The 25205-nt window shown below is 48.3% G+C and overlaps 1 protein-coding gene across 1 annotated transcript in view; it reads right to left on the minus strand.

Moving 5' to 3' along the window:
- Window positions 1–25205, minus strand: part of NUP160 (nucleoporin 160) — an 85670-nt gene that overhangs the window by 30081 nt on the left and 30384 nt on the right. Inside the window, exons 16-20 of the mRNA XM_088448668.1 lie at window positions 13169–13287; window positions 4052–4212; window positions 3838–3971; window positions 3097–3170; window positions 2817–2970 (exon numbers count right to left, since the gene is read on the minus strand). Coding sequence (XP_088304794.1) covers window positions 2817–2970; window positions 3097–3170; window positions 3838–3971; window positions 4052–4212; window positions 13169–13287 — 642 coding nt within the window. The remainder of the gene's footprint in view (window positions 1–2816; window positions 2971–3096; window positions 3171–3837; window positions 3972–4051; window positions 4213–13168; window positions 13288–25205) is intronic.

Genomic DNA, 25205 nt, shown 5'->3' on the forward strand with positions numbered 1-25205 from the left:
TCTAAACACAGTATTTGAAGTGTCTTTCTAATAATTGACAGCCCATGTTCCATACACAGTGTACAACCCATGCAAATGGTTGTGTTCCCCGCAGTTACTGGCAAACAGGTGCAGGGAGCACACTGGGAACCAATCCTAGGGCCCTACTAGGTCAATATGCAGGTGATTCAATAAACTGTGATGTAGAAGTGATACACCGTTAGGATGGTGTGTAAACGCCAGCACTGGCACCTTACACTGCGCATTCTACCCCACACCCCCTATAGAGTTTGCAAAAAATAACGTATGTACATGTGTACTGTACATCATCCAGACCTTGCGCAGGAACATTTTACATCGTATTTAATTGAATAGCCCTTATGTTTGCAATAAATGCAGCACCTAGACTGTCAACTGCCATATTCACTACACATATCCAGACTAGGTTTGAGTGATACAGTCAGGTGCATAAATATTGGGACATTGACAGAAGTTTCATATTTTGGCCTCTATTCACCATCACAATGGCTTTGAAATGAAACAAACAAGATGTGCTTTATCTGCAGACTTTCAGATTTAATTTGAGGGTAATTACATCCAAATCAGGTGAACGGTGTAGGAATTAGAACGGTTTCTATATGTGCCTCCCACTTTTTAAGGGGCCAAAAGTAATGGGACTATCAACTCAAAAGCTATTTCATGGACAGGTGTGGGCTATTCCCTCGTTATTTCATTATCAATTAAGCAGGTAAAAGGTCTGGAGTTGATTCTAGGTGTGACATTTGCATTTGGAATCAGTTGCTGTCAACTCTCAATATGAGATCCAAAGAGCTGTCTCTATCAGTGAAGCAAGCCATCATTAGGCTGAAAAATCAAAACAAACCCATCAGAGAGATAGCAAAAACATTAGGTGTGGCCAAATCAACTGTTTGGAACATTCTTAAAAAGAAAGAACGCACCGGAGAGCTCAGCAACACCAAAATACCCGGAAGACCACGGAAAACAACTGTGGTGGATGACAGAAGAATTATTTCCCTGGTGAAGAAAAACCCCTTCACAACAGTTGGCCAAATCAAGAACACTCTCCAGGAGGTAGGTGTATATGTGTCAAAGTCAACAATCAAGAGAAGACTCCACAAGATGTAAACCATTGGTGAGCCACAAAAACCAGATTAGAGTTTGCCAAACAACATCTAAAAAACCCATTACAGTTCTGGAACAACATCCTATGGACAGATGAGACAAAGATCAACTTGTACCAGAGTGATGGGAAGAGAAGAGAAGGAAAGGAACTGCTCATGACCCAAAACATACCACCTCATCAGTGAAGCATGGTGGTGGTAGTGTCATGGCGTGGGCATGTATGGCTGCCAATGGAACTTGTTTCCTTGTATTTATTGATGATGTGACTGCTGACAAAAGCAGCAGAATGAATTCTGAAGTGTTTTGGGCAATATTATATGCTCATATTCAGTCAAATGCTTCAGAACTCATTGGACGGCGCTTCACAGTGCAGATGGATAATGACCCAAAGCATACTACAAAAGCAACCAAAGAGTTTTTTAAGGCTAAAAAGTGGAATGTTATGCAATGGCCAAGTCAATCCCCTGACCTGAATCCGATTGAGCATGCATTTCACTTGATGAAGACAAAACTGAAGGGAAAATGCCCCAAGAACAAGCAGGAACTGAAGACATTTGCAGTAGAGGCCTGGCAGAGCATCACCAGGGATGAAACCCAGCATCTGGTGAGGTCTATGCGTTCCAGACTTCAGGCTGTAATTGCCTGCAAAGGATTTGCAACAAAGTATTAAAAAGTGAAAGTTAGATTTAGGATTGTTTAGTTTGTCCCATTACTTTTGGCCCCTTAAAAAGTGGGAGGCACATATAGAAACCGTTGTAATTCCTACACCGTTCACCTGATTTGGATGTAATTACCCTCAAATTAAATCTGAAAGTCTGCAGTTAAAGCACATCTTTTTGTTTCATTTCAAAGCCATTGTGTTGGTGAATAGAGGCCAAAATATGAAAATTCTGTCAATGTCCCAATATTTATGCACCTGACTGTATGTGCATAGGCACGGCCACTGTACTCATAGCCAACTGCTCCATCTGTGAACACAGTAAAAGTGACCGGGTGGGGACGTGGGAAGAAAGGCAGATGTTTCAACTCATCAGCTGTGCTATAGCTTTGTTCGGTAAATCCTTCGCAGAGAACCGCAATAAAAAAAATAAAAAAATTTAATAAAGATGATCCTTCCTCAACTTAATTTGTTTACAAATGCTTACACAAGGGACAGAGCACAAAGCAGTAATTAGAGGGTTCATACTTAAATATGCCACACAACACACAGCAGACTTTCAGATGGCATTACGGAGACACAGAAAAAGTCCCACCCTGACATAACTCGCTCTTACGTTACTGTGATTCCAAAACCCAACAGATACAAGCTAAAAAGTGTTCCGATTATACTGTAGGGCAGGGGTCCCTTGGCCCTCCAGCTGCTGTGGAACTACACATCCCAGCATGCACTGCCACCTTTTTGATTTAACAGCATGCTAAAACTATGGCAGTGCATGCTGGGATGTGTAGTTCAACAGCAGCTGGAGGGCCAAGGTTGAAGACCCCTGCTGTAGGGCAATCTCCCTCCTCGATGCTGAATTTAAACTATGTGCTAAGATACGTGTCCACAGAAATCTATCCTATCTATGCGCTACAAGTTGAGTTACGCATAATGTGTAAGTGCCGTGTGACTCGGTAGTGCAGAACGTCTTTGTTTAGGTAGGGACTCATGAATTTAAATCACTAATAGGATCCAGCAAAACCATGAAGGATACAGGTGCTGCAGAAGGTAAGTGGTGATGTCTGTGATCAGCTGGGTCCAGTTCAGACTGTGCGTCTGTAGAGCATCGGACCGAGCAAAAATTTGCGACAAGCGTTTTCTCACCACATCTTGGAAGAATAACTCCACAATGGTCTGCGGCGCCGAAACTGCACAAAAACAAAATATTGAAACGTGATCTAGAAACAAACACATTCCTGATGTAATCACTATGGGTTTATAATGGCGGTATTGTGGCTAACGGCACAGGCCTGGTTTTAAAGGCGAACGCTTACCGTATTTCTGAACGGGAGTGAAGGCCGAGGAGTTGGACAGCTCCAAGACAGATAGATGCAGGAGATTGGATTCTCTGCAAAGCATAAGCGTTAGTGTGACAGGCTGGTAAATAGTGCCCCATACGTCATATAGAACACGTCACATTCAAACCATCTACTGCCCACCAGGCACTTCACTACACGTCCAACGAGCAAACAAGACAGACGAACATGTGCGACTCAAATGACTAATATTAACAGTACATGACAGATTATCGCTTCCAGTTGACAGTCATTGTACAGTTTTATAAAGGGACTGCAATCCCAACTTTTATTTACTTAAAAGGGGATGGAAACCACCAGCAACACTGCAATACAATTGGCTGGGGAACTCAGCAGCAGTGGCCAATGAGGTCCTTCCAATACATGTCACGTGATGGTCTCATATCCTATACCCTTCTTCAGCCTAGCACACACCCAGTGCTGCAGGGTGGCCCGCCAGCTCCAACAAATACAGAGATGCAACCGGGGTGCTTTACCCCGTCTGAGCATCTTATACAATTACTCTCAGGGAGCAGCTGTGCGTATTTGCCCTGGGCAACAAAACTACTCAGATGATAGATACAGGAGGATATAAATGTTATAAATTAAAAGTTGCCTGAGAATATGTACAAGCCAATAAGAAACCCGTAACCTGGAAAACCCCGTTAAAAACAGCGGCACACCAAAACACAGCATAAACTGATCAAGAACACAACTCACAATGTATCCAGAGGAACAGCAGATGCCAGGCACTGGCTCCCCCAGCGGATGACATAGTAGGAAAGCAGCATTTGTGCGGTACGCGGTATGAGCTCCTGCTGTGACTGCAGAAGTTGTCCACTTGCTGCAAAGGCCTATTGGAGAAAGTAAACCAGTTAATTCAGCCAAATTGGAGCCCCTGGTAAATCAGTACGGTGTAGAAAATTGTGCTTACCCGATCTCCCATCCTTAGCAGGAGGTGCTGAAGAATGAGCAAGTCGCGACAAATCAAGAACCGCGTAGCGGAGATTTTGCAGACAGCCTGGCACACTATACTGGCAGCTGTGGCACTGCCATATAGATTGGAAAGATTCATCCGAACATTCAAAGGCTGACCTAGTTAAAATACACGTATTAAAAAAAATGGAGAATAATGCGTTCCCAAATCCATAATAGTCTACAGAAGTCGTCTTGGTATCTGTTACAGCTTATGACCCTCCGATAAGAATGCAGCATTGAATTTTTCTTTTCAACAATTTTTCATATGTACATTCGATTGGATATTGAGGGGGAGGGGGTGCCATCTAGTTTATTTTTCTCTATGATGTCTTTATAATGATTTGTGGTACTATTCTAATTTTCTTTTGAATGGAAATTATTCCATATGTAATTAGAACCTACTGGTTCCTCTTTTTGCTGTTTGGATGATGTTATACACCATTTGCACTATTGTACAAATATTGTGATCATTGCTTTTCTTTTTTTTTATGAATATTTGTATTATTATTCATTGCGATATCTGTAAATTTGACACTTAACTCTTCAATAAAAAAATTTGTTTAAAAAAAAAAAAAAGGGAGAATAAATTATATATCTATACAGTGCTTTTATGTGGTGGTCCTCCAGGGTATGGAGTACTGTCAGCCAGGAAACAAAGTTTTTTATGTAACCGCTAGAATGTTTCAACACTAGTGTCTAGTACTAAGGATGGCCATCGACCATCCATGGTTAACATCAATCAATGGTTTGCCATTGGTGGTGGAGATCCGATGCTCCGTATTGTCAAATATACAGGCAATAGAGGCAGGGCATCGATTAAACTACAATCATCTTCCTATAATAGGATTCCTAGAAAAGGGCTGCTCTTGGTAACCTCCATATTATGCTTTGAGGAAACAGATTTAACTAGGTAAAAACAAGAGATATGGTAAGAACTTACCTTTGTTATCTGTTTCTACGAAGTCCATAGGGTCCACAGGGTTGACCTTGGGGTATAGGTTGGGAACCAAATCAGGGCACCACGCAGTTAAAGCTTTTAGCTCCCAGGATGCACTTGGGTCCACTCTCCCTATAACCCCACCCCCCCAAAGCCAGCGACACCTCAGTTTGTAAGTAGCCAAGGCCGGAGGAGGAGAGAAAAAGAGAGAGAAAACTGGAACACTCAATAACCATACTCACAGAAATGGGAGACTGAAAACCGGTGACCAGCCACACAGCCCATATGAAGCAAGGTGCGTCAGGGCGGGCGCCCTGTGGACCCTATGGACTTCAGAGAAACAGAGATAACAAAGGTAAGTTCTTACCATATCTCTTGTTTTCTACTTCAGGGTCCATAGGGGGACCACAGGGTTGACCTTGGGGATGTCCCAAAGCAGTTCAACCAAGGGTGGGGACGCTCCTGTGCTGAGAGGAGAATCCGTCGCCAAAAAGAAAGCATCCTGAGAGGCAAAGGAAACCAATGCCTAGAACCTTAAAAAGGTGTGGACAGAAGACCACGTGGCCGCCTAGTAAGGCAACACAGCGAGCCGCCTACGAGGGTTACATGGCCCGAGAAAAAACAAGCATCAACAACAGAAAGGCCTACCCCTGTGTAGGCCCCTGAAGAAGACATACGAGGCCATCCAGCCAACATCTGGCTATAGGCCGGCCATCCTTTCCTGTTAAAACCAGAAATCTCAGACCACCAATAAGGAGTCCGATTTCCGTAAGGAACCTGAACGGATCACATAAATCCACAGAGGCCGGACTACAATCAATGAGGCCACACCAGTTGAGAGGACTGGGGACTGAATGGCCGTACCATAAGTTCCAGAATAATATGGAACCTAAAAATCACTAAGAAGAAACACAGGGCGAGAGCAACTCACACCCTGACATGATGCCCTCCAGAAGAGGGAGCCACATGAGAACGCTCCCAATTCCGACACTCACCTGGTTGATAGAAACACCCTGAGAGAAAGAGAGAGAGCCAAAGCAATAGACCATGTAATGGCTATCACAACCAGCGGTTCCATGGACTGTCCCCGGAGGGAACGAAGAACCACTACTAACTCCCAAGGAGTCCCTAGGGAGGACAAATGGAGGCATAATCCAGAAAACACTCCAAAGGATGAACTGGATACCAGAGCGGAGCAATTCCATATCTTAATCATACTGACAGTGTAGAGATCCGCACTGTCAGGAAGGCCAGGCCGAGGGTGCAACCCAAGCCAGCCGGAAGGAATGCCAGATTATCAGGAAATCCTGGACACCGGAGGATTGTATCGACAGGTACAATACCATAAAAATTATGGCTGCCACAGTTTGTGGTAGGTCCCAGCAAAAGCTGATCCATGTGCTGTAATCATTCCAACGATGACAAAGCCAGGGAAGCCGTAAGACCACTGTAGGGACGCAGTCAAAGACAAACGACCCAGGTCCAAGGCAAAACCAAGGACCCTGAGACAACAGGTCCGGGCAGTGAAGCATCAGGAATGGAGTATCGATGGAGAGACTCCGAAAATCCAAGTACCCCTGACATCTGGGGCAATCAGGAGCCACCAGCAGGAAAGCATCTCCGTCACGATTGAAACACTTTCCTCGAGGAAGAAGGGAGACCGGAGAACACAGATACTCAAATTGGAAGGACCACTTCACCGACAAAGAGTCAGTGAAGGTTGCTTCAGAATCCCCAGAGTTGGACTGTAACACCATAGTGTGATAAAGTCAGAAGGCCAGGAGGGTCACCTCAGGGGGTCCCCCCTGCTCACCAGGAGATGAAACCTCTCTTGGGGAAGAGACTAGTCCCCGGGATGCACGTCGTGACGGCTGAGGACTTGAAATGAACGCTGCCGAGATGGTCGGGAAGAGACCCTCGGACTATGTCCGAATGTGTGACATACCTGTCATTGCCACCCAACGAACAGTGTTGCTAAAAAGGAAGCCACTGCCCTGACCCTGTTGGACTGAACTTTTTCAGGTTCACCGGGAAACAAGAGTTATGCCAGAGTGAAGGCCCAAGACAGGCTAAAGTTCCAACAAGTTAATTGACAGGGTGGAATCGACAGACGTCCAACTGCACTGAAATGGATGCGAACCAGACACTGTCCTTAGCAAAGAATACCCTGGACGAGATGACCATAGCCACCCGGAAAGGGACCGACTTGCCTCCGGAGAGAGCATCATCGTTTGAACAGTGATCAGACAGAAAAAACTTGTTCCATCTGGAGATAAGCCAATTATGGAAAGGCCTGGAATGGTACTGAGCCCATTCCACCCGTCCAAAGGCAGACACTGAATAGTGGACCATGCATACCAGAGTGTAAAGACATATGTCGACTGCGTAGACATCCATGTACTCCTAATGGAAGAGTGGAGATGCCGTCTTACGCCAGAAGAATTCTCAGATTCTGAGAATCCAGCAGGGCTCCTAGGTGGAGAATGCCCAGAGAGGGATGCAGGGAGGACTTTTTCCCCGTTGATTAAACGTCTGCACCCTGAAGAAGCCACGGTCATCTTGACCTGGCTGTAAAGTACCCCGGTGATCCTGCTAAGAGCAGGAGGCCGTCCGGGTACAGGAGCATTGGGATATACTGAACAGGAGAACTGTCAGAAAATCCAGAACGCTGGTAAACCCCTGTGGGGCTGAGGACAGTCCCAACAGGCAGAGCCCGAAAAATTGTAAGTGCTGTGATACAGCAAACCTCAGTCCATGCTGAGGCAAGGTCTCTGTAAGTACCCGTAGGCACGCGTCCTGTATATCCAGTGATACCATAAAGTCCCCAGGTTCCAAACATAGTATGATGGAGCATAGGGATTGCCTCCTGAGCCCAGGTAGCTTTAGGAACTGGTTCAGGGAATTGAGACAGAGAATAGGCCAAAGAGGACCATTCAGGCACCGCACCAGAAAGAAAGCAGAACAACCAGTCCCTCGCTGAGAAAGTGGGGATGGCCTAATGAGCTCCGCTTACCGCAACAACTGTATAGCTTTCTGGATTTGTTTGGCCCTGTTCGGGTCTGAATAAGGGCCCGCGTACCATCACCTGGAAAGAGGCCGCCTGAGCAAAGAGAGGGCGTACCCTCCTACCCACATAGCCGCGGCAACTTGACACTAGTACCGGGCGAACTGAGGAAATCGCCATCTCCCAGAGGTAGGCCTGTCTCGTCAGGCTGAAGATATATCCGTAGGCTCAGAAGCAGGATCAGCTGGCAGTCCAGGCCTGCTCGGTCCTGGATATGTCGGCCCTCGTAGAGGCCGACAGTCTATGAAGAAACAGACCTTTAGGCTGACCCAGAGGACAAAAAGACTTAACAGACTTAGTCTGAGGCCTTGTAGTGGGCATAGCTGAAGGCGGTAAACTTGTACTGCCAATGTTACTACAATCCTGTCAAGGTCAGGACCGAACAAGATCTACCCTATAGATGGTATCTGCACCTCTGCATTCCCAGAGCGCAGCCATAGGGTATTACGGAGGATACAGTCGCAGCCGGAACTCTGAAAGTTAGGAGACTGATATCCAATATAGGCATTTCCACCTATGACAACTGCATATATTACGTGAGCGACCAAATATATTTGAACCCCAGACGTGTTGGAGAGGAAAAACATTACAAACGCATCAGCTCAGTATGCAATAGTATTAACCAACCATGCTATAACCATGGTAGGATGGGTAACAAGCTCTGAAAGCGAGTATACTGATTTCAGGCAGAGTTACCCCCTACGGATCCGAAGAATCCGACCAAGCATGAATGGGAGGCGTCAACGTCTGTAATCAGACGAGTAACACGCCCATCCACCCCAGGAGGGACTCGTGATGACCCTCAGGGAAATTGGGACAGGAGGCCAAACACTTTGCAATACCTCGTATCTGGCAACAGCCAGAGTCCCGCCATCCGATCCACCCGCTAGTCAGCAACAGAGAACCCGAAGGCACGTAATACTGAGGGTGTATGATACAGGTGCAGGTCAACATTCACTCTAACCAGAATGGACCTGCTACCAGCCCCAAAGTAGGGATAATAATACCTGAAATAGGCTTCCCCCCGTGTAAGAGGGAAAGAGCCCAAAACAGTATCCAGTTCGCGGCAGAGCCAACTGGGAAGTAACCACAGGGCGTCAACCACGCCACTTTGCGTTTAGTAGAAAACGACATCCACCCAGGGTGGCTGTGGTAATCCCAGTAAGGGGAATGACAGACTATGGTGACACCAGGGGGAATTAATACACTGCGGAAAAAAAACCTGCCGGGAGCGGTAGTCTGTGTCACAGGGGAAGAGTGCAAGAAACTGCAAGATACCCTGAGATGAAAAAGGGCAGCATGGTGAAGTAACCCCAACTGAGGTACAACAATGGGGCCCGCCCGGCGATCCGCAATTGAGAGGATCCCGAGAAAACAAACCGCCCAAGGGGGTCGTGAAAGGGGCCGGCACCAGATGACGCCACACACAGAACCCTTTATGAAACAAATCCTCCGCACTAACACCTGCAGCACATGACTTGCAGGATAGTAAAAAATGGATGTAGTATAACGCTCTATCTCCTGGTCAGACATATCTGACCAAGCCTTGTGATCAAGCAGCGCTATACTGGTCCTGACTGATGCCAAAATTAGCCGCAGGGACCCATTTTCAGCGTATGCAACACACAGTTCTATCTAAAATGTGGTAACGTGCAGCACGCAACAGTATGTGACAAACCTCACAAATATTAACGAGTATATAAATGTGAGGTCTCAGAACCACCCTAAGTACAGCTGTATTAGGGCAGATAAAGAAAAGGGATAGATATATACTGACAGGTGAGAGAATTAAGTAGACAGTCAGCACTAGCATAAGTCACATACAATGCAGATATATATATATATATATATATATATATATATATACACACATAAGCATGACATACAATATACTGCATTATGTCACTGCATTCAACTTACCCAGATTCAGTGTCTGGGAAGGCTACAGTGCTGTGTACACTGACCTGATGGTGAGGTACGTGGGGGGACAGGACCAACTGCCATCTCCAGAGATTTCTGCTGCACCACAAGAAAATGGCCGCTGGAGACCTCAGAAGAAGCGTCGCCCGCGGAGGAAGCAGCTCAGCGACGCCAGACTATACATACTGAAAGGCGCGCTGAGCTGAGGAGCCGCTGTAACAGGGAAAGCTTCCTCCCCTGGCCGGCTATTAACCCCCCGGGACGCCGGCTCCCAGCGCCGATCAGTAAGTCCCTGGTGGTCTAGTGGACACACGGAGTATGGGGGGGCCCCGCCGCCACTGCCGTCGCCTCCGGTCTGTCCCCAGAGACCGGAGGCACAGGACTGCATATTAAATACGCGGATCACCGCAAGCGGTGATCCGCGACCTTACCTGCTCCCCGTGGATCCGGCAGCAGTCCTGGGTGCCCGCAGAGTCCGGCTAGTACAGACTCTGAGGTCCCGCTGAGATCCCCAGATCTGTACTGGCGTCTCAGCACCGGCGGGGTGACGGAGCGGCAGCTTAGACGTCCTTGGACAGTCCGACGCTGCCGCTCTAAAAGTCCGAAGTAAAAATAAAAAACACTGTTCTTACAAAAAAATATAAAGCTTAGGGGCTGTTAATCAGCTCCCCACTGCACTAAACGGTGACCCGACTCCGGCCGGGCACCAACTTAAACTGAGGTGCCTCTGGCTTGGGGGGTGGGGTTATAGGGAGAGTGAACCCAAGTGCATCCTGGGAGCTAAAAGCTTTAACTGCGTGGTGCCCAGATTTGGTTCCCAACCTATACCCCAAGGTCAACCCTGTGGACCCCCTATGGACCCCGAAGTAGAAAGTCCCTTATTCTGTATAAGCATCATAGGGAGAGACAGATGGCTTAGATGTTGTAATGCTCAGGACATGGGACAAAGACGCTATGTACTACAGCCAACAGGACTTTCCTGCAGAAGACAGTCTGCAAATGCAAAGACATTTATCCTATAGAACCTGGTGAAGGTATGAGAGATCAAGCTGGCACCTTGCAGGCCTCTACACTTGAAGCATTATGTAGAAAGCCATGGTGTACTCCTATACTGCTATATAACGCACTCAGATTTCATTAGTGCAAGACAAAAGCAGACTTCTAAAGATACTGCAGTAACTCCGTTCAAACAAGGTTCAAAATATGCACACAAAGCAAGCAAATTAAAAATCTCCCTTATTAGTCATTCATTCCATTTGTTGAAAGGCATTTGCAATCCTCAGGTCGACAACGGTTTATAGGATACACACCTTTTTAAAGACCATGAAGAGGTTTGAGCAAGCATGCAAACTATGTTTGGTCGGCAATACAAAGCAGATGACCTCAGTCTACAGTAAGGCCTAGATCGTCTAGAGTAAGGACTTCTGCTCTCTGGTGTCCTGGGGACCATAGACAAAGATATGGCAAGGAGAGAGACCCACAAAGGATATTCAGTTCCCACACACTGGAGAAACAAAAGCCACCCAAGACTACTAATTTTGGTTTGCAATTATGTAAGTTCTGGAACTCTGGCACCTAAACCTTAAAGAATTTGCAGACTCCAAAATAAGAGCTAGACTGTAACAGGGGCTCATCCTCAACTTAGGAGTCAATAAATCCTTTTCACTATGAGTATCCCTTTCACTGCCTGATAATGGACCATCATTAAGGAAGATTGGATCAACAAGTCGCCCCTTTTCCAGATGTGATGAAAGGGCATGTTTAGGCAGAAGCAGCACAGAAACCACCCTAGAGATCAGACAAGGACTATGTTAATCATAAGGCCAAGGTTCAATCCTGATGGTTCACATCAACCACCATTCTCAGACTTGCCATATCTTTCACGGTCAATCCAAAAAGTCTGACTAGGACAGCAATAGACTGCACAGGCAAATGGGTTCACTCAGACTCGGAGGGCCTGCACAGGTTTTCCCAACCCAGCTATCACTTGGGTTTTATGGACTTGACACACTGGTCCTAAACCGGCTACCAAGCGGCTTGCTCTGGCACCTTGTGCAGACGTAGCAGTTCACCTTCACGGCCCGAGACCTTGGTGGCCCCTGGATTTGACACCAGTGTCGCACATTGTGTCTCACAAAGAATAACAGACCCCCACAATGGCTATAGAGACAAGGCCACATGAACAGTAATGGAAAAAGGCCTCACAAAGAAGTACTTGCTGCATATGAAAGGCTGATGAAGGCCAGTAGAGGTGCCTGAATTCACTACTGCTCATTTACCTTAAGAAAGATAATTGGTTTCCTCTAAATGGACTGCTACAACCACCAAGCTTCCAAGAAAGGCCAATTGCCCTACCACACATTGTACTGCACACTGTCTCAGTGGAACGGTCAGTCATGGCCACCATCGCCAAGCCCCTGACCCAGGACAGGAGCACACAACTGAAATCAGGCCCTTAGCACCAGTAGCAGAAGAACAGCTTGATAAAATCCCTTGATGTTAAAAACCCATGACAAAGGGGCCGTGGTAAGGGAACATATGGTGGGAGCGGGCAGGCCAAGGCGGAATATAGACCCAGCTATGATACTGAAAGAGGACAACAAAGCAGCAATTTATATGCAATTGGCATTCATTAGCAGCGCTAAGCCATAATGGATCACTCACTATTCTCTGAGTATAAGAGACAGGTAAATAAGTAATATAATTAGTTTTAACTAGTGTTGTGTAAGGTAACTGGCTAAAAGCAAACGTCAGTTTCATTGCTATGGCTATGACAATTTGTGCCAACTACAGCATGTCATAAAATCCCTCTGCAAACTGCCCAACGGAAACTACTCTAGCCACACTTTTTAAGGACATTTTCTAAAATGTGTGGAAAGGCAACTATGTAATGTGAGATAACCAGTCAGCAGCCAAAATAAATGGCAGCAGCAGAATAGCCGCTATGGAGTTGCAAAATGCAGAGAACAGACTGTACTAGTCCGAGGATTTTTGTAAGCTCAAGGAGTTCCAAACCTAATATGGCACCAAGCTCTCGTATCAGCAGAACAGAGCCAGCCATATCACCACTTACCATAGCAGGAGACGATCAGAGCCTTTGATCTGTACAACTTTAAATTTTTTTTTAAAATGTTTCATATTCTAAAACTAACCAAGATCTATATCCATAGAAGTCATCTCATAATCCATCTCCCGAAGCAAGTTCCCAATGGCCTGGATTGGGTTTCTGATGTCCTGCAGCTTATTGTGAATGTCCTCCAAGATATTTTCCCTGTAAAGGGCAAAAATAAAAGTGAAAAAAATATTTACTTTATGTTAAAATATAGACCCTTTTTCATTAATAACTGCAATGACAATTAAATATAAAAGGTACTGATGCATAGGGGTCATTCCACATCAGATCACCCCCAAAAAAAATAATAAAAAAAATGAAATGTCCACCACCCATCTCAGATTTTTTCGAAAATTTTTTAGTTGATAGGATGTCAAAAACAAGAGATATGGTAAGAACTTACCTTTGTTATCTCTGTTTCTACGAAGTCCATAGGGTCCACAGGGTTGACCTTGGGGTATAGGTTGGGAACCAAATCCGGGCACCACGCAGCTAAAGCTTTTAGCTCCCAGGATGCACTTGGGTCCACTCTCCCTATAACCCCACCCCCAGCCAGAGGCACCTCAGTTTGTAAGTAGCCAAAGGCCGGAGGAGGAGAAAAAAAGAGAGAAAACTGGAACACTCGATAACCATACTCACAGAAATGGGAGACGGAAAACCGGTGACCAGTCACACAGCCCATTTGAAGCCAGGTGCGTCAGGGCGGGCGCCCTGTGGACCCTATGGACTTCGTAGAAACAGAGATAACAAAGGTAAGTTCTTACCATATCTCTTGTTTTCTACTTCAGGGTCCATAGGGGGTCCACAGGGTTGACCTTGGGGATGTCCCAAAGCAGTTCAACCAAGGGAGGGGACGCTCCTGTGCTGAGAGGAGAATCCGCCGCCAAAAAGGAAGCATCCTGAGAGGCAAAGGAAAACAATGCCTAGAACCTTAAAAAGGTGTAGACAGAAGACCAGGTGGCCACCTAGCAAGGCAAACCAGCCAAGGTGCCACCGCGAGCCACCCACGAGGGTTACATGGCCCGAGAAAAAAAAAAAAACAAGCAGCAACAACAGAAAGGCCTACCCATGGGTAGGCCCCTGAAGAAGACATACGAGGCCGTCCAGCCAACATATGGCCATAGGCCGGCCATCCTTTCCTGTTAAAACCAGAAATCTCAGACCACCAATAAGGAGTCCGATTTCCGTCAGGAACTTGAATGGATCACATAAATCCACAGAGGCCGGACCACAGTCAATGAGGCCACACCAGCCGAGAGGACTGGGGACTGAATGGCCGCACCATAAGTTCCAGAATAATATGGAACCTGAAAATCACTAAGAAGAAACACAGGGTGAGAGCAACTCACACCCTAACAAGATGCCCTCCAGAAGAGGGAGCCACATGAGAACGCTCCCAATTCCGACACTCACCTGGTTGATATAAACTCCCTGATAGAAAGAGAGAAAGCCAAAGCAATAGACCATGTAATGGCTATTACAACCAGCGGTTCCATTAACTTTCCCCGGAGTTAACGAAGAACCACTACTAACTCCCAAGGAGACCCTAGGGAGGACAAATGGAGGCATAATCCAGAGAACACTCCAAAGGATGAACTGGATATCAGAGCGGAGCAATTCCATAACCTAATCATACTGACAGTGTAGAGATCTGCACTGTCAGGAAGGCCAGGCCGAGGGAGAAACCCAAGCCAGCCGGAAGGAATGCCAGAAAATCTGGAAATCCTGGACACCAGAGGATCGTATTGATAGGTATAATACCATAAGAATTATGGCTGCCACAGATTGTGGTAGGTCCCAGCAAAAGCTGATCCATGTGCTCCAATCATTCCAACGATGACAAAGCCATGGAAGCCGTAAGACCACTATAGGGACGTAGTCAAAGACAAACGACCCAGGTCCAAGGCAAACCCCAGGACCCTGAGACAACAGGTCTGGGTAGCGAAGCATCAGGAATGGAGTATCGATGGAGAGACTCCGAAAAACCAAGTACCCCTGACATCTGGGGCAATCAGGAGCCACCAGCAGGAAAGCATCTCTGTCTCTATTGAAACACTTCCCTCGAGGAAGAATGGAGACTGGAGAACACAGGTACGCAAATTGGAAGAACCCCTTCACCGACAAAGAGTCACTGAAGGTTGCTTCAGAATCCCCAGAGTTGGACTGTAACACCATAGTGTGATAGAGTCAGAAGGCCATGAGTGTCACCTCAGGAGGGCCCCCCCCCCCCTGCTCACCAGGAGATGAAACCTCTCTTGGGGAAGAGACTAGTCCCCGGGATGCACGTCGTAACGGCTGAGGACTCCCGCTTCCCAATGGAGAGCACCCGAAATGAACACTGTCGAGATGGTCGGGAGGAGACCCTCAGACAATTCCCGAATGTATGACATACCTGACATTGCCACCCAACGAACAGTATTGCTAAAAAGGAAGCCACTGTTCTGACCCTGTCGGACTGAACTTTTTCAGGTTCACCTGGAAACAAGGGCTATGCCAGAGTGAAGCCCAAGACAGGCTAAAGTTCCAACAAGTTAATTGACAGGGTGGAATCGACAGACATCCAATTGCACTGAAATGGATGCGAACCAGACACTGTCCTTAGCAAAGAATACCCTGGACGAGATGGCCATAGTCACCCGAAAAGGGACCGACTTGCCTCCGGGGAGAGCATCATCGTTTGAACAGTGATCCGACAGAAAAAACTCGTTCCATCTGTAGATAAGCCAATTATGGAAAGGCCTGGAATGGAACTGAGCCCATTCCACCCTTCCAAAGGCAGACACTGAATAGTGGACCATGCATCCCAGAGTGTAAAGACATATGGCGACTGCGCAGACATCCATGTACTCCTAATGGAAGAGTGGAGATGCCGTCTTAAGCCAGAAGAATTCTCAGATTTTGAGAATCCAGCAGGGCTCCTAGGTGAAGAATACCCAGAGAGGGATGCAGGGAGGACTTTTTTCCCCTTGATTAAACGTCTGCACCCTGAAGAACCCACAGTCAACCAGACCCGGCTGTAAAGTACCCCGGTGATCCTGCTAAGAGCAGGAGGCCATCCAGGTACAGGAGCATTGGGATATACTGAACAGAAGAACTGTCAGAAAATCCCAAATGCTGGTAAACCCCTGTGGGGCTGAGATCAGTCCCAACAGGCAGAGCCCGAAAAATCGTAAGTGCTGTGATACAGCAAACCTCAGTCCATGCTGAGGTAAGGTCTCTGTAAGTACCCGTAGGCACGCGTCCTGTATATCCAGTGATACCATAAAGTCCCCGGGTTCCAAACATAGTATGATGGAGCATAGGGATTGCTTCCTGAACCCAGGTAGCTTTAGGAACTGGTTCGGGGAATTGAGACAGAGAATAGGCCAAAGAGGACCATTCAGCCACCGCACCAGAAAGAAAGCAGAACAACCAGTCCCTCGCTGAGAAAGTGGGGATGGCCCAATTAGCTCCGCTTACCGCAACAACTGTATAGCTTTCTGGATTTGTAAGGCCCTGTTCCGAATAAGGGCCTGCGTACCATCACATGGAAATAGGCCGCCTGAGCAAAGAGAGGGCGTACCCTCCTACCCACGTAGCCGCGGCAACTAGACACTAGTACCGGGCAAACTGAGAAATCGCCATCTCCCAGTGGTAGGCCTGTCTCGTCAGGCTGACGATATATCCGTTGGTTCAGAAGCAGGATCGGCTGGCAGTCCAGGCCTGCTCGGAACTGGATATGTCAGCCCTTGTAAAGGCCGACAGTCTATGAAAAAACAGACCTTTAGGCTGACCCAGAGGACAAAAAGACTTAATAGTCTGAGGCCCCGTAGTGAGCATAGCTGACGGCGGGAAATTTGTACTGCCACTGTCAAGGTCAGATATACCCTATAGATGGTATCTGCACCTCTGCATTCCCAGAGCGCAGCCATAGGGTATTACGGAGGATACCGTCGCAGCCGGAACTCTGAAAGTTTGGAGCTGGTATCCAATATAGGCATGTCCACCTATGACAACTGCATATATTACGTGAGCGACCAAATACACTTGAACCCCAGACGTGTTGGAGGGGAAAAACATTACAAATACATCAGCTCAGTATGCAATAGTATTACCCATCCTACCATGGCTATAGCATGGTTGGTTAACAACCCCTGAAAGCGAGTATACTGATTTCAGGCAGAGTTACCACCTACGGATCAGAAGAATCCGACCACGCAGGAATGGGATGCGTAGTAACGTCTGTAATCCGACGAGTAACACGCCCATCCACCCCAGGAGGGGCTCATGATGACCCTCAGGGAATTTGGGACAGGAGACCAAACACTGTTGTAATACCTCATATCTGGCAACAGCCAGAGTCCCGCCCTGCGATCCACCCGCTAGTCAGCAACAGGGACCCAGAATGCACGTAATACTGAGGGTGTATGATACAGGTGCAGGTCAACATTCACTCTAACCAGAATGGACCTGCTACCAGCCCGAAAGCAGGGATAATAATACTTGAGATAGGCTTCCCCCCCGTGTAAGAGGGAAAGAGCCCAAAACAGTATCCAGTTCACGGTAGAGCCAAGTGGGAAGTAACCACAGGGCGTCAACCACGCCAATTTGCGTTTCATAGAAAAACGACTTCCACCCAGGGTGGCTGTTGTGGTAATCCCTGTAAGGGGCATGACAGACTATTGTGGCACCAGGGGGAATTCATATACTCGAAAAAACCCCTGTAGGGAGCGGTAGTCTGTGTCACAGGGGAAGAGTGCAAGAAACTGCGAGATACCCTGAGATGAAAAGGGCAGTATGGTGAAGTAACCCCAAGTGAGGTACAACAATGGGGCCCGCCCGGCGATCCGCAATTAAGAGGATCCCGAGAAAACAAACAGCCCAAGGGGGTCGTGAAAGGGACCGGCACCCGATGACGCCACATACAGAACCCTTTAAGAGTTAAATCCTCCGCACTAACACCTGCAGCACATGGCTTGCAGGATAGTAAAAATGGGTGCAGTATAACGCTCTATCTCCTGGTCAGACATATCTGACCAAGCCTTGTGATCAAGCAGCGCTATACTGGTCCTGACTGAAACTAAAAATTAGCTGCAGGGACCCATTTTCAGCGTATGCAACACACAGTTCCACTCAAAATATGGCAACGTGCAGCACGCAACAGTATGTGACAAACCTCACAAATATTAACAAGTATATAAATGTGAGGTCTCAGAACCACCCCAAGTACAGCTGTATTAGGGCAGATAAGGAAAGGGATAGATATACACTGACAGGTGAGAGAATAAAGTACAGTCAGCACTAGCATAAGTCACATACAATGCAGATATACACATATATACATAAACATGTCATATAATATACTGCACTATTACACTGCATGCAACTTACCCAGATTCAGTGTCTGGGAAGGCTACAGCTCTGTGTACACTGACCTGATGGTGAGGTACGCAGGGGGACTGGACTCACTGCCATCTCCAGAGATTTCTGCTGCACCACAGAGAAAATGGCCGCTGGAGACCTCAGAAGAAGCGTGGCCCGCGGAGGAAGCAGCTCAGCGACGCCAGACTATGGATACTGAAAGGCGCGCTGAGCTGAGGGGAGGAGCCGCTGTAACAGGGAAGGCTGTCTCCCCTGGCCGGCTATTAACCCCCGGGACGCCGGCTCCCTGCACCGAACACTAAGTCCCTGGTGGTCTAGTGGACACACGGGGTATGGGGGGCCCGCCGCCACTGCCGGCGCCTCCGGTCTGTCCCCAGAGACCGGAGGCACAGGACTGCATTTCAAATGCGCGGATCACCGCAAGCGGTGACCCGCGCCTTACCTGCTCCCCGTGAATCCGGCAGCAGTCCTGGGCGCCCGCAGAGTCCGGCTAGTACAGACTCTGGGGTCCCGCTGAGATCCCCAGATCTGTACTGGCGTCTCAGCGCCAGCGGGGTGACGGAGCGGCAGCTTAGACGTCCTATGGACAGTCTGACGCTGCCGCTCTGAAGAATCCAAAGGAAAAATAAAAAAACTCTGTCCTTTAGAAAAAAATAAAGCTTAGGGGCTGCTAATCAGCTCCCCACTGCACTAAACGGTGACCCGACTCCGGCCGGGCACAACTTAAACTGAGGTGCCTCTGGCTGGGGGTGGGGTTATAGGGAGAGTGGACCCAAGTGCATCCTGGGAGCTAAAAGCTTTAGCTGCGTGGTGCCCGGATTTGGTTCCCAACCTATACCCCAAGGTCAACCCTGTGGACCCCCTATGGACCCTGAAGTAGAAACAACTATTTCTGCCAAATATCTAGACTGTCTGACAATTAGTTGATTAAATAATTTACGAATCGCGGCTTCTTTATCCAGTTTATTTGAAGTATCACCGGTGTTTATTAAGGAATCACCACAAAATTTGGACCCCTAAGGTAACTTTCACTCGAATCCAAAAATCCAAACCAAAATACTTTATCTGCCTCATGATTTGCGTTACGGCAAAAACGCATGTTTTTCGAATAAAATTAAAAACGCTAGGTTCAATCGACAATTAGGGATCCCATTTTTTTGGGGGTGCTTAAAAAAGGTATACATTACTACCACAACACTAATCAGCAGGGTTCTCTGTTTCATAGCGGAGAAAAAAAAATAAATCATCAAGTTGATACTTGATTACTGGTGTACCGCATACATAATTTACACATGGTTAAAAACCATACCAAAAAAGTGAACTAAACTGAGGCAATGGGAAAAAACTCCCATACAGAAAATTAAACAAACAGAAACTGATGGGAAGGGGATTCCCTTTAGAGAAACCAAAACTGAAACTTTCCAGAGGAAGAGAGGGAGACACAGAAAGATAGTCATGGCAGCTGCACAATTGGCAGTCTTTTAAATACGGACTGCCAAATTACTACCTATTCAAAAACCATTGGATTACATAGCTGGGACCACTTTACAGATGAAAAAAGAGAACTTTTGATTCTGAGAACTGAAGTTTCAAATGCAGTAACCAATGATCTCGGAAACTCAGTCTGCTACCATCATGAAAAGCTTCTGCTGCCAAGATATGAAGAATTTCAGAAAACATGCTGTAATCCTGTCTTGTCTCCCAAAAAAGGAGCCAGAAAAAGCTTAAAAGTTATGTCACTGAAGTGGGTCAAATAACACGGTGACTGTCAGCTTCATGCTGTTATTAAGCAGGACAGAAACTTTGCCCAAAATGCAGAATTCAACTGTAAAGAACAAACAGACACAGATATGCCAACAGAAGTAGTTGAATCCTCGGTGGAGGGTGTAACTCAGGGGTGGGGAACCTTTTTTCTAGCGAGGGCCATTTTGATACATATAACATTTGCGGACCCGGTGCAGGCCACGCCCCCTCCGTGAGATGTCACAAGGGGTGTCGCCACAATTTCCAGTGATTACAGCAATGCCCGCAGCATCCTGAGGATGATCCAGAGAGCTGTAATAGCAGCGATGTGACTGTCTGAAGCATCCTAAGGATGTCCCAGACAGAACTGCTACATAGATTCTGGCTGCAAGGTTCCATTCTAGGCACCCTGATAGCCAGATGAGGCTAACATAAAAAAAGCTCAGAGGGCCAGACTAAATGATTCCGGGGACCTTATACGGCCACCGGGCCTGAAGTTCCCCAACCCTGGTGTAAACCCTGGTGTAAACGCTGGTGTAAACCCTGGTGTAAACGCTGGTGTAAACGCTGGTGTAAACCCTGGTGTAAACGCTGGTGTAAACCCTGGTGTAAACCCTGGTGTAAACCCTGGTGTAAACCCTGGTGTAAACCCTGGTGTAAACCCTGGTGTAAACGCTGGTGTAAATGAACCTGCAGAAACAGATGAGCTGAATGAAACTATTACAAAGCTTGGTTGTTCTCCAGTGAAATTGCATGGGGTAAAGAGAAGACACCGGGAGACATACGCTAAAAGAAAGAAAGAGCAGGCACAGCTTACTGAAATGTTGTCTTCCTGGCTCATCAGTAAATTAACCCCAGAAAATCTATTTATGTTTCTTTGAGGCCCATTTGGCTAAGTAAAACAAGAGATATGGTAAGAACTCATCTTTGTTATCTCTGTTTCTACGAAGTCCATAGGGTCCACAGGGTGACCTTGGGGTATATAGCTGGATCCTGGATCCTCGGGCACCACGGAGTTAAAGCTTTTAGCTGCTCCCAGGATGCACTTGGGTCCATCCTCCTCTATACCCCGCCCCCGAGCCACAGGCACCTCAGTTGGTAAGCAGCCCAGGCCGGAGAAGGAGACGAAACAGAGAGAAGGAAGACTGGAACACACAAGAACCATACTCACAGAAATGGGAGACGGAAAACCGGTGACCAGTCACAGAGCCCATATGAAGCCAGGTGCGTCAGGCGGGTGCCCTGTGGACCCTATGGACTTCGTAGAAACAGAGATAACAAAGGTAAGTTCTTACCATCTCTCTTGTTTTCTACTTCAGGGTCCATAGGGATCCACAGGGTGACCCTGGGGATGTCCCAAAGCAGTCCAACTAAGGGTGGGGACGCTCCTGTGCTGATAGGAGAACCCGGCGCCCAAAGGATGCATCCTGAGAGGCAAAGGTGTCAAACGCATAGAACCTCAAAAAGGTCTGAATGGAAGACCAGGTGGCCGCCTTACACAGCTGAACAGCAGAGGCGCCACGGCTAGCAGCCCAAGAAGGGCCCACAGACCGAGTGGAATGAGCCTTAACAGAGGCTGGAACAGGTAAACCCTTCTGCATATAAGACTCAATAATAACAGAACGAAGCCAACGGGCTAGAGTCTGTCTGTTGGCAGGCCAACCCCTCTTGTGAAAACCAAAGAGGATAAACAAAGAATCCGACTTCCTCACAGAACTAGTCCGGTCCACATAAACCTGGAGGGCACGGACAACGTCTAAGGAAGCCTCCCCAGCCGAAAGATCAGGCGACTGAAAGGCTGGTACAACAATTTCCTGATTAATGTGGAACCTGGAAACCACCTTAGGTAGGAAATCAGGACTAGTGCGAAGCACCGCTCTGTCCTGATTAAAAACCAGAAAAGGGGACGACAGGAAAGCGCCCCCAAATCCGAAACCCTCCTGGCAGAAGCAATTGCCAAGAGGAAAACAGTCTTAAAAGTTAGCCACTTGAGCTCCACTGACTCCAAGGGCTCAAAAGGAGGACCCTGTAAGGCCCGAAGAACCACCGCCAAATCCCACGGGGCCACAGGTGGCACAAAGGGAGGCTGGATTCTTAAAACACCCTGGAAAAAGGTGTGTAGATCCGGCATAGCAGCAATCCTGCGCTGGAACCACACCGACAGAGCAGACACGTGCACCTTCAGTGAGGAAAGACGTAATCCTAAGTCCAAACCCGACTGAAGGAAAGCCAGAATACGCGAAACCCGGAACACCTGGGGATCATATCTTCTGGCCTCGCACCACTGAAAGTAAGTGTGCCACACTCTGTGGTAGATCCTCGCAGAAGCAGGCTTGCGTGCCCTCAGCATGGTGGTAATAACGGAGCTAGAAAAGCCCCGAGACCTCAGGCGGTTGTCTCAAGAGCCACGCCGTCAAAGATAGTCGACCCAGATCCGGGTGAAGACAGGGCCCCTGAGACAACAGGTCCCGTCGTTGAGGTAGGAGGTACGGAGCGTCAATGGACAGGCTCCGCAGATCGGAGTACCACGGCCTTCTGGGCCACCAGGATCAGTGTGCCTCCGTCCTGCTTGAACTTGCGCAGGACCCGAGGCAGCAGAGATATCGGAGGGAACAAGTAAGCCAGGCGAAACAACCATGTCACCGACAGCGCGTCTATCAGACTTGCGCCTGCGTCCCTTGTCCTTGACCCGTATACGGGCAGCTTGTGATTGTGACGGGACGCCATCAGGTCCAGTTCCGGCAGACCCCACTTGTCCACGAGTAGTTGGAATACCTCTGGATGAAGCGACCATTCCCCGGGATGCACGTCGTAACGGCTGAGGAAGTCCGCCTCCCAATTGAGGACTCCTGGGATGAAGACTGCCGAGGGAGCTGGAAGATAGCGCTCCGCCCAAGCCAGGACGCGGGACACCTCCGACATCGCAGCTCGACTGCGAGTCCCTCCCTGGTGATTGATGTACGCCACCGTGGTGGCGTTGTCTGACTGCACCTGAACGGCCGTTCCGTGAAGAGCGGTGCCGGACGACTGCAGGGCTCTGTACACTGCCCACAGTTCCAGGATGTTGATGGGAAGAATCGCTTCCTCCGCCGACCAACGACCCTGAAGTGACAAGGAGCCTGTCACCGCCCCCCAAAACCCGGAAAATGGCATCTGTCGTGAGCAGAACCCATTCCGGGACCCAAAAGGGGCGTCCCTCGAGGAGATGAGCCGTCTGTAGCCACCAGGCCAGGGACAGACGCACCTCCAAGGACAACACCAGCATCTGAGAGCGGATCCTGTGTGGCAATCCGTTCCATTCCGAAAGAATCAGCCTCTGCAGGGGCCTGGAATGGAACTGGGCAAACTCCACCATGTCGAATGCCGACATCATGGACCCCAAAACTCTCATCGCTGAGTGCACCGACACTCTGCCACTGCTCAGACAACTGTGAATCCGCAGCTGTAAGGAGGAGACCTTCTCTGGAGTCAGAAAAATCCGTTGCTGACGAGAGTCCAGCAGGGCCCCCAAATGAACCATCCACATTGATAGGATGAGGGAGGACTTCTTCCAGTTGATCAACCACCCGTGCGCCTGTAGACAAGCGACCGTCAGGTGGAGATGCTGGATCAGTACCTCCGGGGAGCTTGCCAGCAAGAGGTGGTTGTCTAGATACGGTAGCAACCGTATCCCCTGGCTCCGAAGGTGAGCCGCCATGACCGCCATCACCTTGGTAAATACCCTTGGTGCCATGGAGAGGCCAAAGGGTAGAGCCCTGAATTGGTAGTGGTTGTGGAGAATAGCAAACCGCAGAAACCGTTGGTGCGATGTTGCTATAGGCACATGGAGGTAGGCGTCCTGGATATCCAGGGAGACCATATAATCCCCCGGTTCCATCGCCAGAATGATGGAACGCAAAGTTTCCATCCTGAATTTGGGAACCCTGAGAAATCTGTTCAGGGACTTCAAATTGAGGATGGGGCGATGAGAGCCATTGGGTTTCTGCACCAGAAACAGCGTAGAGTAATACCCCATCCCACGTTGAGATTGTGGTACGGGTATAATGACCCCCGCCGTCAGCAAGGCCTCTATGGCTTCCTGAACCTGCAAGGCCTTGGTTTTGTCCTGAGAAGGGACTCGTGCAAAAAAAACTGGCGAGGCGGCCTGTGCCGAAAAGACAGGGCGTACCCCTGGGAGACCACTTCTCGCACCCAGGCATCCGTGGTGGTATTGTGCCAGCACTGGGCGAATTGAATAAGTCGGCCTCCCACTCTGGGGTCCCCCAGAGGGAGGCCCATCCTATCATGCAGAAGGCTTATCTTCTTGCTTGGAAGAAGGACGCCTAGCACTCCAGGCTTGCTTCTTTGGCTTTGAGGCGGTCTTGGTTGCGGACTGCCTCAGGAAGGACTGACCCTTTGCCTTGCCCTGAACCCGAAAGGAGCGAAAAGCCGAGCTCCGGATCTTAGCAGGTGTCATAGCTGAAGGGAGGAAGGCTGACTTGGACTTTGCCAGGGTATCTACTATTTTGTCCAGGTCTGGACCAAATAGTAACTCTCCATTAAAAGGTAAGGCCTCCAAGCCTTTCTTTGAATCAGCGTCTGCTCTCCAAGACCTCAACCACAAGGATCTGCAAGCAGACACTGCTGCCGCCGAAACCCTAGAGGTCAGCAGGCTAGGATCCAAAGATGCTTCTCCAATGTAGGAAGCGGCATCTCTCATCTGTCCTAACAACGCCCTCTGGACATCCGGAGCTTCATCCGGAAACGTATCCTCCAAGGCATTGGCCCAACCCTCAATGGCCTTGGCCACCCAGGAATGGCCATGGACGGCCGGGCTACAGCCCCTGAGAGAGAATAAAACAAGAGATATGGTAAGAACTTACCTTTGTTATCTCTGTTTCTACGAAGTCCATAGGGTCCACAGGGTTGACCTTGGGGTATAGGTTGGGAACCAAATCCGGGCACCACGCAGTTAAAGCTTTTAGCTCCCAGGA

This window comes from Taudactylus pleione, unplaced genomic scaffold, assembly GCF_031769625.1.
Source record: "Taudactylus pleione unplaced genomic scaffold, aTauple2 ptg000462l, whole genome shotgun sequence".
Lineage (NCBI taxonomy): Eukaryota > Metazoa > Chordata > Amphibia > Anura > Myobatrachidae > Taudactylus > Taudactylus pleione.